The 12,188-nt window shown below is 40.0% G+C and overlaps 1 protein-coding gene across 20 annotated transcripts in view; it reads right to left on the bottom strand.

Moving 5' to 3' along the window:
• DOCK9 (dedicator of cytokinesis 9) overlaps window positions 1-12,188 on the bottom strand; it is a 319,065-nt gene that overhangs the window by 132,913 nt on the left and 173,964 nt on the right. For all 20 annotated transcript variants that reach the window (XR_010600573.1, XM_065592481.1, XM_065592546.1 and 17 more), the window contains exons 16-23: window positions 12,040-12,119; window positions 11,772-11,959; window positions 11,573-11,638; window positions 5,277-5,369; window positions 4,571-4,694; window positions 4,016-4,137; window positions 1,630-1,716; window positions 528-617 (exon numbers count right to left, since the gene is read on the bottom strand). Coding sequence is in view for 19 of the 20 variants with exons in the window: in XM_065592481.1 (XP_065448553.1) it covers window positions 528-617; window positions 1,630-1,716; window positions 4,016-4,137; window positions 4,571-4,694; window positions 5,277-5,369; window positions 11,573-11,638; window positions 11,772-11,959; window positions 12,040-12,119 (850 nt within the window). In the remaining variant the exon portion in view is untranslated. The remainder of the gene's footprint in view (window positions 1-527; window positions 618-1,629; window positions 1,717-4,015; window positions 4,138-4,570; window positions 4,695-5,276; window positions 5,370-11,572; window positions 11,639-11,771; window positions 11,960-12,039; window positions 12,120-12,188) is intronic.

The following is a 12,188-nucleotide window of genomic DNA, read 5'->3' as shown; positions in this document are numbered from 1 at the left end:
GATGGAAAAACCAGGAATACTCCTAGGTCTCTGGACTCCAAGTCCTGTGCCTTAACCACAATACTATTTTTCTGGTCTCCAGAGGCAACATGTTGAAGCTGATGTTTTGTTAACCTTAATGTAGTCACATTGGCCAAGATGCTGATGCATAAAGTTTGGCCCCTAAATCCATATTTCAGCCTCTTAAAAAGTGGCTTGATTTTCTGAGGGGCTAAGTACCCACAATTAAGTCAACAAGAGCTGCATGTACTTACGAAAATAAATAGATTTAGGTGCCGGGCCTTCAGCATCTATTTTAAAATTCTGGCCAATTTGGCTAAATTAACATTCCTGTGGGAACCTTACTTTTTTGTTCAACCTATATCAATCTTGAGAGAAGGTGGCTGAGGTGACTGGGGGCTAAACTTAGCAAAACTCCATCATTATCACATCCTGATTTGCAGCCCCACCCCTCAATTGATAGGACCATACTCCTCTCCCTGATTTCCCAATTTTATTAAATCTGTTATATCACTGCTGTTTTGTACCTTAAGATACTTTACGAGATCAGTTCCTAAGGCCTGGGCTCCAGACTCCGTTTTCTGACAGTACTCAAAAAAGTTGTGTAAGTGCTGGTCCTACCAAAAACAAGAGAACCAAAGTTAATCAGCAATAACTGAAGTTTACTTCCATAATCAAAAGAGGAACAAAGCAATGCATATATGTATATATGAAAATGCAGATAACGTTGCTTTGTTCCTCTTTTGATATTTTATATATTTATTTCCAGTTAGCACTTCCAAGTGCCAATATAAAATAGGTGCATAACAAACAGCAAAAACTTCAACCACATTAAATGGATCCATTACTGAACAATTGTTGCACAAAATGGCATGTATATTTCCTTAAAAATAATTGACAGGAAGAAAAAAATTACTACAGTTGCCCTGATTAACAGTAATAAGCATGTATTGTCTAAGTCCTGTATTTGATTCTATCAGTACAGAACCCAAAATACTAATCCAAAATATAGTAATCTACAGATAGAAGTATATGTGAAGACAGCCACATCCAGCAGTGCAAAGGTAACTACAGTTTTGTTTTGTTTTTAAATTTTAAGTAAATGTTTTTAGTATTTGTCAAAGATGCCAAGTTAGTAGCTGAGATCAAAATCATATTTATCTTCAGATCAATACAGTAAAGGTATTGTCCGTGCAGCTTTCTCACACAGCATCGCTTTTATATCTCAAGCTGACCTGAAAGAACCACTTTTAGCTGTCAGATGGGAGATCACTCTTCATGACCTTTAGCTCTCTACTTACACTGCCAACAAGCATGTCAGTTAACACTGATGGTTTTCATGTGAACAACTGGAATTGGATTGAGACTGGCACTTTTCACTTAGGTCAAAAATGGGACTGGACTCAAATGTGAACTGATGACTTAGACAAAAGGCTTTGTATTCTGGATAATCACTTTAAAATCCACTGCAGCATACAGTACGTTTTATATATTAACTGTGGGGGACATTTTCAGAGGTACAAAATGGGAGTTGGCAGCCTTTTGTGTGTTTGAAAATCTCCTTTATATATTGTATTCATGCTACAAAGACACATTAATCATAAAAAAAATTTTTGGTTTTAAACTTACCTGTGTGTAGACAGTAGAAACTAGATGTGTAGAAATTTTTAACAATGGTTTGCCTCCATCTACCCATTTAATTTCAGGACCAGAATGCTGTTTGCACACAAAGAGGAAAAATAATATATCATGTCAGCATACCAACCCAAAACAGGACAGCGGTTTGCATACCGTACATACAGACATTTCAGACTGTCCTATAAACTGTAAACTTGTACATATCAAGTAAAATTGTGCAATGAATAATTGGAAGGCAATGCCACTAAAAATCATTATGAAGTATGTATGTAGTTACTCAATTAGAAATGGTTCTTTTTAAAGACAAACTGTCCCATAGTATTGGCATCACATGAAAAACTTGCAGATGGATGAACTTTATGGGTTATATAGGCTAATTAACTCAGTGGACTTTTCATGTAAGATATGGGTTTTCTGACTCTCCTTTAAGTGTATGGGGAAACCTCCTGGACTACAGGAAATCCTCATTTGATTGGCTGTTCTTGAGAAGGACAGTCAATCAGAGCTGCTGCTTGCACTAAGATAAACTGGTGTCTTAGAATGTGTAGCAGTCAGTGTTCCCTTTCCCTCTCATTTGGGAATGTAGAACAGTACTCAGCTCTCTAAAGTGAGATCCTGTTGGGGAGCTGTTGTTTCCTGCTCGCCCTGCGCATAAGTGCAAGAACTAGGCATGCTAGGAGTGCTGTAACACCCCCTGGCTTGAAATGGTTTCCATCATATAGAGGGTTTAGTTTGGTTCAATGGTTCTCAGCACCCCCACTATACAAACTGTTCTAGCATCCCTGACCCTGCATCTAGACGTCCTAGTCCTCCGGATGTTAAGACTTGGGAGGAGAAGGTGAAGAGCTAAGTGCTTCCCTAAAATTAAGGGGAGGGTGGGATAGACATGGCTGGATTATGAAAAGCAAGGAGATGGGGAGGAAGTTGGAGAGTGAAAAGGTGGTGGTTGGGAGGACAGACACAGAAGGGGGAGAAACAATTCTCCCAATTAATTCCCTCTTCTCAGTTGAGTTCCGGCCTCCCCCTGCCCCCTTGCCTCATTCCCCCTTCAATGAATTCCACTTTTACTTTCTGCATCTCTCCCCCTGACCCTTCTGCACTGGCATCTTTTATGATTTTATGTAAAGTTATAATCTACAGATTTTGCTTTGACAATGTTGGCAGGTAGTATTTTAGCAGCTCCAAGATTCAGTTTGTGGAACAAGGGCTATTCTTGGGTGAGAGGTTTATTGAAAGAGAAGTGCATGGATAAGGTGACATTCTAATAAAAGTTAAGAAAATAACTTAAGTAGGCTTTGCAAATTCATCTGGTGTATTTAAATTTAATTTAAAGTATGTCACGGTCTAATTGGGAAGTTTCTCATTGGATGAGAAGCCTTGGAATTAGTATGCATGGACCATCAGTTAGGCACTCTCTTCCCTGAACAAAATATTGGCCAACAAATCATCAACTTAATGACGCACATATATTCCCAGTTCATGTGTTTGTGAAGCAACCACAACTGAACATTTGCATCACTAGTTGAACAAAGACCAATATTAAAGAGTGTCTTGGTCTGTCTATTCTAGATTATAAAACTCCCAGGGAATATTTAGGGTGCAAATGGAATACTCTTGAAATGCTTATTACCTTCCCTAATATTATTCTGCTACACAAATGCATATTCCCAGCACACACAGAGCCACTAAAGAGGCTCTAAATAAAAAGCCCAAAACTATGGTCATAAAAAAATTATGATAGTTTATTTTTAGGTTACATATACTAAAGATAACTAAACAAATGGCAACAATTTTACCATTGGATTTTGAAACAAATGGAGGACCTTTCAGTGTATCAAGAGAGAAAGAACAGATTTGGTATATAGGGAATTCTCCTTATACCAGGTGCAGGAATCAATACAGAATAACTGCTTGCACAAATGTTTTTTAAATTTTTTATGTTATTAGTCTATTTTTCTCTCCACACAGACAACATTCAGTTTGTCACTATTACAAAAAAACCCTATCACAATATTTAAAAGCTCCTCAGACACCACACACAAGGGATAACAGAAAAAAACACTTGATTACCTAAAAATCTATATGGGAGCAGGTTGACTCAAATCCTTGTGAAGCAAAATGACAGGATTTGCTCATATGATTTCTCTAATTTATTTATTTTAGGACTCCACATCAGTTACATCTCTTCTGCAATACATTCTATGTCACACAATCTGTATCTTGGAAGAGTCATAAAATAAATGTTTTGACTGGAAAATGGCTACTTAAAATTCTTACAAAGCTTAGAACTGAACATTAGCCCATTTTATTTCTTGTATTCTCTTTTCTGAAACACAGAGGAAAAAAAAAAACCTATATACCTATCTAGATACTATACCTTGCCAATCCCAAGTTCCTGATAGCTAAGATAGCCTGATGGAAGATTAGCTGATACAGGAATGTGCTGCTCATTTGTCACTACTCTCCCATCTTTTAATAATGGAAGCCAAGAATAGCCAACTACAAGAAACAAAAGGGAATTAATATTTTACATACATTATGTATTTTTTAATTAAAGGCCTATATGAGAGCTTCAGTGGCCTCCTCTCTATTTACAGCATATACACGGTTACATGGTTTCTGGTTTACAAAGACCCAACTTGTTGAACAAAGAATATAAACATAGCTAAAAATATTAAAAAAAAATTATTGTCAGCTTCAAGTAAAAAATTGTAAAATATTTTAATTTGCTTGACACTCAAAAGAACTCATAATTCTTTAAAAAAATTGAAATTAAGGACAAATATTTCACATAGCAAATTATTTTTTCCACTATAATTAATATTACAGAATTACCTGCATCAATGCAACAGGTATCCAGTATACCAGCTAAATGCACTTTTTGAAATCTGCTAAGCCATTATTAAGAGTAAAAAGGGTCAACAAGCCAAACCTTGTGTTTCAATGACATCTTTCCTCTTGGTACTGCCTTTGCTTGAATTATCACAGCTGACATGGTAGAATGTGAAAAACAAATGATGTTTTCCATGTAGCTGTGTGGGCAATTCTATTTTAATCTGAAAGGCAGATAAACATCAGCTTCAGTGATTTTTGTGAAGAAAAAGTCTTCAATCATGCAGAGGCACATCATACTAGTTAATGTACAACAAGCATGCAGTTGTCCACTCTGATCTGAGAACAACACTTGGTTTCAATGAGATTAGAAGAAAGATTTAAGAATGCAGTCATACAATGTGTAGGGTTTACATTAATTATGTAGAAGTAATAGTTTGAAAGATAATGGCAGGGTCTGATTTTAATGTTTTTGCAAAGCCAACATGAAAATAAATAAATAAATCAAGGACCAAAAAAGTTTAATTTAATTTTCATAAATGTAAAAGTGAATGAAGCAATAAGCATAATTAATAATACTACAGACAACACTGTATTTTCAATTACAATTAGAGCTTGAGTTCAATTTAAATTAAATAAAAAGTTAAAGAAACTTCTGAAGTTAAGAAATTAAATATATAATACACTTTACCCCTCTCCCCAAATGGGCACATCATCTCCACATTAGTCTGTTTTGCTATCTGTGAAACTTGTAAAAATACATACTGAAAGCCAGTAAAAGTGAAGTCTCAATTAGAATTGCTTACCTCATCATAAAACTCTGGATTTTGGTGGTGATGTAAAACATTGGCAAATGCATTTCTTGTAAACACTGGTCCACCTGGTCTACCATAGATACACTAAAAATCAGGAGAGGGGGAAAAATGGTGCTTTATCAGTCTTAAACTTATATTCCTCCTTGTTGCCAAGAGTATAAAGTATTTTATTTGTTCTTACATTATCTCCTTTAAAAATAAAGTTTTGCAATGCAATTTTTTATAGCTCATGGCACATATTAATCAAGTTTTAGACTCTCTTTACTATCAGGAAATACAGTGGATATTGTGCTAAAACTCAAAGTATTAAAAAAAATTAATCTTGCATTAATATCCTTTGGACTGTGGGAGGTGGACAAGTGCACTGTATTAAAATAAGTTTGAACGATTATACTAAAATTGAATATTTTAAAAACAAATTGGAGAAATTTAAAACGAAAAATGGAAAGCGAAGAAATGTTCATTTGCTCAAAGATTAGGTTCAGTTAAAAAAAGGCCACTTTACCAGGAACTGCTGTTCAAGAGCACCTCTGTGCATTCACACTTATGGGATTTGCTATCCCTTGTGGATGGGCAGATGGAAGGCCAGAGCACTAAATTTAAATCCCAGTAATGAGGTGGTTCTCTCACTGGGGTAAAAGCTTTAGTGAGTCCTTTTGGGAATCTGGCTACGGTAGGAGGAGAAAGTATTGTTTCTCCCTGTTCTGACTGGTAATGTGGTGAGATAGCAGCCAGGTGCACATTTTAGAGAGACTAATGAGAATTCCTGAAATTGAGATGTATACTGCTCTTGTGTAGTGTAGCTAGCACTGTGTGTTTTCCCTCAAGAGACTGAATTTCCCCTGTTCCCGAGTATGGAGGTGGCTAATTAATTATTGAACCAGCCAATTTTGCAGCAGTGTCCTATGTAGGCAGGCATATATATAGTGTGTCACATGTCATGATTGCCATGACAGCTAATAGCCTAAGGAATAACTTTGTAGGTTAATTCAGGTAGGCTCTTAGGCTGGTGTTTTCTGCATGCCGAGGAATTTCTCCTTTCCTTTGCTTGGACTAATCCACCACTGTCCATTAAACATGATTCTTTGAAAAGGAGATAGAGTAGACTTTTCCCAGTTTAACTGCAGGCCTCTGGTGATGAATGGATTGCATGTTTTAAATATGATTCGGTCATTCCCTATTGTGATTTGTCTCGTATTAAAGAGGGAGAATGGCTGGCCCAGTACTAAGTGTCCTAGCCTGAGACTTGGAGACCTGGATTCAATTATCATTTTCACCACAGACTTCTTGTGTGACCTTGGGCAAGTCACTTTGTCTCTCTCTGCCTCAGTTCCATATCTTTAAAATAGGGATAATACTCTCTCTCTAACCCAGGGGGACGTTATGAGGATAAATAATTATAAGATTGTGAGGTGCCTAAATATTGCAGTAATGGAAGCCACAATGTACCTAGTCATAGATAAAGAAAGACATGTGATCCCTGGCATCTTAAGTGGGCCGCTACCATAGCCAGGCACTTTGTGATGACCTTTAGATCTATGTACAAGCTGAAAAAGGAGTATCGTGTATTGAAATGTTTGTTTCCAATGCTGAAACTCAGGTATCTGAACGGCTTTTTTCTGATGGTCACATGCAAATAAGCATCGATCAAGTGAGACTCACATACCAGTCTCCTTGAGAGGAGGGAATGGTTGGTTAGCATTTTAAACAGACGTCTTGACGTATCCGTTCAGGTTTCTGAGATTCAGACAAGGTCTGAGACCATTCACTGTCTTAGGCTTTGTCTACACTATATAGTTTTGTTATCAAAAGGCAGATTTTGCCGACAAAACAATGGAGTTGTACACACTACAATGCTCCTCCTGCCAACAAAACTCTCCTGTTTTGCCAACAAAATAAAACCACCTCGACAAGAGACATAGAGCTTTTTGCAGGAAAGTTAGATTGACAAAGTGTCAGTGTAGACACTGTGTTGGTTGTAACTGGCCTCCAGGAGGTATCCTGCAATGCCCACCATGACCAGAGCTGTTTTGAACTCTGCTGCCCTGCATCCAGCTACACAGGCATGCACCCCTCCTTTCAAAGCTTCAGGAAGTGTTGAAATTCCTCAGCATGCAGAGCTCACACAGCTACTGCCCAGCTGAGCATGCAGCTCTGGGCAGCAAGCACACTCCTGCCTGGACTACAGAGGAGGGGGTGGGAAAACTCAGACGGAATCACAGAATCAGAACATTAACACAGAATCCTGCTCTCCCGGGCACTAGAACTGCAGTGGCAGACAGGCAGGCAGGGCGGGCTGCTGCTGGGGGCGGGGGGAGAGAAGAGGGAGAGACTCATGCTGTGCTGTACAGAGCCAGGGAGGGAGAGGGAGGCTGATGTCAGCGTGTCCTCCTTCCTGCACCCCACCCTGCCATCGTGTACTGGTCTCCCCTGAGCTGGGGTGTGGAGGGGACAGGGGCACAATAGCGGTCTGTGCACCAGCTTCTGCCTTAGGATTGGTTGCTTCCAGCTGCTGTCTGAACTTGAAGAGACAGCATGCCGACACACTCACTCTTCCCCGACACACACACTTCCCCAACAATCACTGTCTCTGTTTCTCTCACACACACACTCCCTGTCACACACGCTGCCGTCTCCCCACACTTCTGTAGGCTTCTCGTGTTAGTGTTCAGCAGTGTCAGTTTGGTTATATTACCAAGCACTACTTTAAAAAGTGATTTAAAATGTGTTACTTTTTGGACACACAGAGCAATCATTACAAGGCTCATAGTACAGTGCAAACAAACAATGCCAGGCTCAGCACACTACAGCAACACACATGACTGTGGCTCAGTGTTAATATGTTCCTTCAAGGCATCCCTCAGCCAGATAGCCCCACATTGAGCTCCTTTTATAGACTTGTGTTCATAATGCACAGCACAATATTGAACAGTAGTGCAGGATCCATGCTTTCTGACAGAGATGGCTGGGTTGCAGGTTACCAGGGCAGTTGTAAAGCATCTGGCAATCCAGTAGGATGCCCATGGAACAATGGGTTTAAAAAACCTTCATCATGTGATGCTGTACCTGCCCCATGAGGTACTGCAAACCCTTCCCAAAGCACCCTGCGTCCAGTTGCACAGTGGGATAGCTACCCACAGTACACTGTTCTCTGTGTCAATGCAAGAGCTGCTATTGTGGATGTGCTCCACCAACACAAAGCGTATAGTGTGGACATGCAACAGCGGTTTAATTACAGCGGTGGCTATACAGCAGTGTAACTTGCGTTGACAAAACTCAGTAGTGTAGACAAGGACTTTGGAACCAGGAAATACCTAGAATAGAAGCCCTTCCCCTGATGTTCATAGAAGGACATATGGTTCCTTTTGAGAAAAGGGAGTCCACTTCATCCCACAGGACTTCCTTGTGAGAAGTGTCCCCGAAGAGGTTCAGGGAAGGAGAACTGGTAGAGAACTGGATGGCATATCTGCCGTGAATGTTCTCTAAAACCCAGTAAATGCAAGTAGTCGTGCACAAGGCAGTGTTAAACTAGGACAGACAGAACTCAAAAGGAGGGGGATGGAAAGAAGAGGACTCAGGAAAACTAACTCTGCTCTCAACTGCAACATTAAACCTGCTTTTTGGTGACAGAGAAGGTGGACTGTAAAGAAACACATTTGCTTTTTTTGTTTCGGTTTCCTTTAAGGGGGAGAGTCAAGTTAGAGGCTCAGGGAGGGGAAGTTCTGGAATGTGGCCACTCTCTGCCTTTGATATCTGAAGGAGGAACATGCTGATGGTTTCCTAAGAGGAACAGGGGTTGAATGAGGCCAAGGGACCGAGCTCTAGCCCTGGCAACTTTCATCCTTTTGAATAATTAATCTACTTTTTTGCTGAAAAGACCTTGCCCTTCAAACAGAAGGTCCTTGATCTTACTCTGTGCCTCCAAAGTGATCCCCAATGAATGTATCCAGGAATACCTATGTAGGGAAGTTTCTGTGGCACGGCTATGGAACAGGCATTGAGTTGTCACAGGCTATCCTAACAGTGCATCAAACCACTATGCAACCCTCTGTGACCAGATCTCGCTGCTTGCTTTTACTTGTCTGGTAGAGCTTCCAACATGGGGTTAATGGCAACCTGGAGGGCATAATGGTACTTGGCCACCACACTTGGAAACTTTCATGCAAAGAGAACCTGACTAGTAGGTCTTGCATCCAAAGGCATCTCAGCCTGCTACCCTCTCTGTTGGTAGAAATGGAATGGGAGGTTCAAAACTAAAACAACTAGGGAGTTTGGAGTTGGGTGACTTTTCAAGAAATGGAAACCATCGGCTGCAACAGGATACATCTTGTGTGCTTTCCTGGAGACTGCCAGAGAAGATTGGAGGTGTAAGCCCTGGGTCACAGACATTAACTTGCATTCAGACTTGGAGGATATAAAAGAGGAGATGAGGAAGCTCTGCCACTATTGTCTCTGTAGGTAGCTGGACACTATTTCTCTTCCTCCTGAGATACTCCTGGAACTGTTTGTAGTCCATCAGGTGGAGATATAGCAGAGGCGTCAATAGGACCACGAGGAGAACTGTGGCATTGTTTGTGTCCCCAATAAGGGATTTTCCAATCATCTAGGGGACCCCATCAAGTGGGTCCAAATCAACCTGCACATCAGCCACTGGTGGGGCATGTCAGGTGGAGGTAGGAGAGAATGTTGGTGAGGGATCAGCTTCCTCAGTTCTGAGATTGGTACAGAAGGCTGTGACAATGTTGTGAGCACTAATGGCAGGACTGATGGGGCATCTCCCACAGCACGAGGTTCAGACAGCTTGCATATTTCAGATTCAATAAGCACCTGACTACACTCTTGAATATAATCTCATATTATTAACTGGAGAGAACCTTGTATAAAGGTCCCTCCAAAGATCTGGTATCTGTGGGAAGGCTGCAGGGGCCAAGCCCCTGGGAGTCCCCCAGGTGCTGAAATCAGCGTGCCTCTCAAATCCACCCCAAATGGCACTAAGGGTGTCCCTGTACCAATCCTGCAGTGAGGTGACCCTATGGGGAGGATTGGGTGATGGTTCCAGACAAGATGAGGAATAATCTGCAGTAATGGAGTTATTATTTGGACTGCAGCATGTAGACAGGGAAAAGGTCCTAGGGATTTCCAGTAAAGTGAACCCTTCTGAGATCCACAGTGATCGCATCTGCACTGGCAGCTCTGGTACCAAGAGCTACTGATGCTGCTGCTCCAGCACAGTCACCATAGAAAGGACCTGCACTGGGGAGCTGATCAGGAGGAAAGAATGTGCTTCTTTTTCTCTTCCTTCACACCTCCTCAGTGCCAGAATGATGCTTCTTTTCCTTACTTTTCAAGTAGGATTCTCTGGAGATAGTATTTGTGTTGGGCCCTGAAGAGAGGGTCTGTGCTGGAGACATTTTAAGAACCACATTTTAAGGCCTACATTTTAAAAAGGAACTAGTGGTTTTGGGTGCCTCAATTTCTTGATGCCCAACTTTTAGTCCCCTTGATTTTCAGATGACAGGTGCTCTACACTTGCTTAAAATCAAGTCTCCTAAAGGCTTCTTAAGTTGGGCACTCAAAAACTGACACACCCAAATTCATTAGTCACTTCTGAAAATTTAGGTCTAAAGAATTTCTGGAATGGTACATAGCTACTCTCCCATTTTATTTAGCAACAGAAACAATGTTTTATTATTACAGTTTATTGTACATCAAAATATGTACTGCTAAATTATTTAAAATATAGAGTGAAAGCCCCATTCAGAAAGTCTATTGTTAGTGAGAAGCAGTTAAGGAAGGATTATAATTTTTTCCTCTTTTTGGAACTGTAGCAATTATCATTCACTTTTAGCCCTGCTTAACACCAGAAAACCAGCATTAGGCTCTCAGGCAACTTTCTCCCTATTCCACTGTGGCAGTCAGTCAGTCAGGCCTAGTCAGGAAGCCAAATACACTTGAGTCAGTCAGTGTTCTAAAGCTTTGCCTCGTGAGTAGGAGCAAACCACCCCACACCGCAACAGGCTTCTTCTGTGGAAGCTTCATTCAGGTGAGGATAGAAATAAAAAGACCAGTGGGAATATTTTCACCAAGACTGGCCAATAGCAGGGGTTAGTAGCTCTGCCCATTAACTTTCAGAGATGAGCAAGTCATCTCCAGGACAATCCAACTGCCACAGAGAAGGAAGAACAAAGATCCCAACTCTAATCCTTGTGTAGGTCCACAATGTGTTACTTCTAAACCAGTAAATCTTCATGTTTTTCTTCTATTAGATACCAAAATCACATACAAACCTTTAAAGGCAGAGAATCTTCCTCATCCGAATCTTTGAACTCAATGCATACTGCAATATTTCTAGCCTAAAACAATATTTAAAAAAAAAACAACATTTATTCAGAACCATCATCATAGAAACAGAATATATATTTGGTCATTAATATCTGAATAGAACTGCAGTCCACAACAAGAGTTTAGTATTTTCCTTACACTCACCTTTGCAAATGACTTTTGACTGTCATATTTCAAGTGCTTTGGATAAACATAAAGGTGATTGTTGTAGATGGTGAAAGGCTGAGAATGTTTTGGAATACAGGGAACAAATTCCTCCACTTCGAACGTTACTACTGTCTTGGGACTGTTTTCAAACTGTTTCATGGGAATGTATGATGAGTTAACATAATCTGAAAATAGATTAAAAACAATAAAAAATTTGAAGTAAAAAAGCTTATTCAACTATTTAATAATGCTTATCAATACTTACTAGAAAAGTCTGGAGAGACATTATCAATTGTTATGTCTAGATTTCCTAAAATAACTGGCAGCTTGGCCATCTTTTCAGGTCTGTAAACAGAAACAATAAAAAAGGACAGGTCAGTTGCCAAAATCTATCAGAAATACAGAAGAAAAAAA

The sequence above is a fragment of the Chrysemys picta genome, chromosome 1, assembly GCF_011386835.1.
Source record: "Chrysemys picta bellii isolate R12L10 chromosome 1, ASM1138683v2, whole genome shotgun sequence".
In the NCBI taxonomy this organism is placed as follows: domain Eukaryota; kingdom Metazoa; phylum Chordata; order Testudines; family Emydidae; genus Chrysemys; species Chrysemys picta.
Note: the sequence above shows the minus strand (reverse complement) of the source record. Positions and strands in the feature narration are given on the sequence as shown.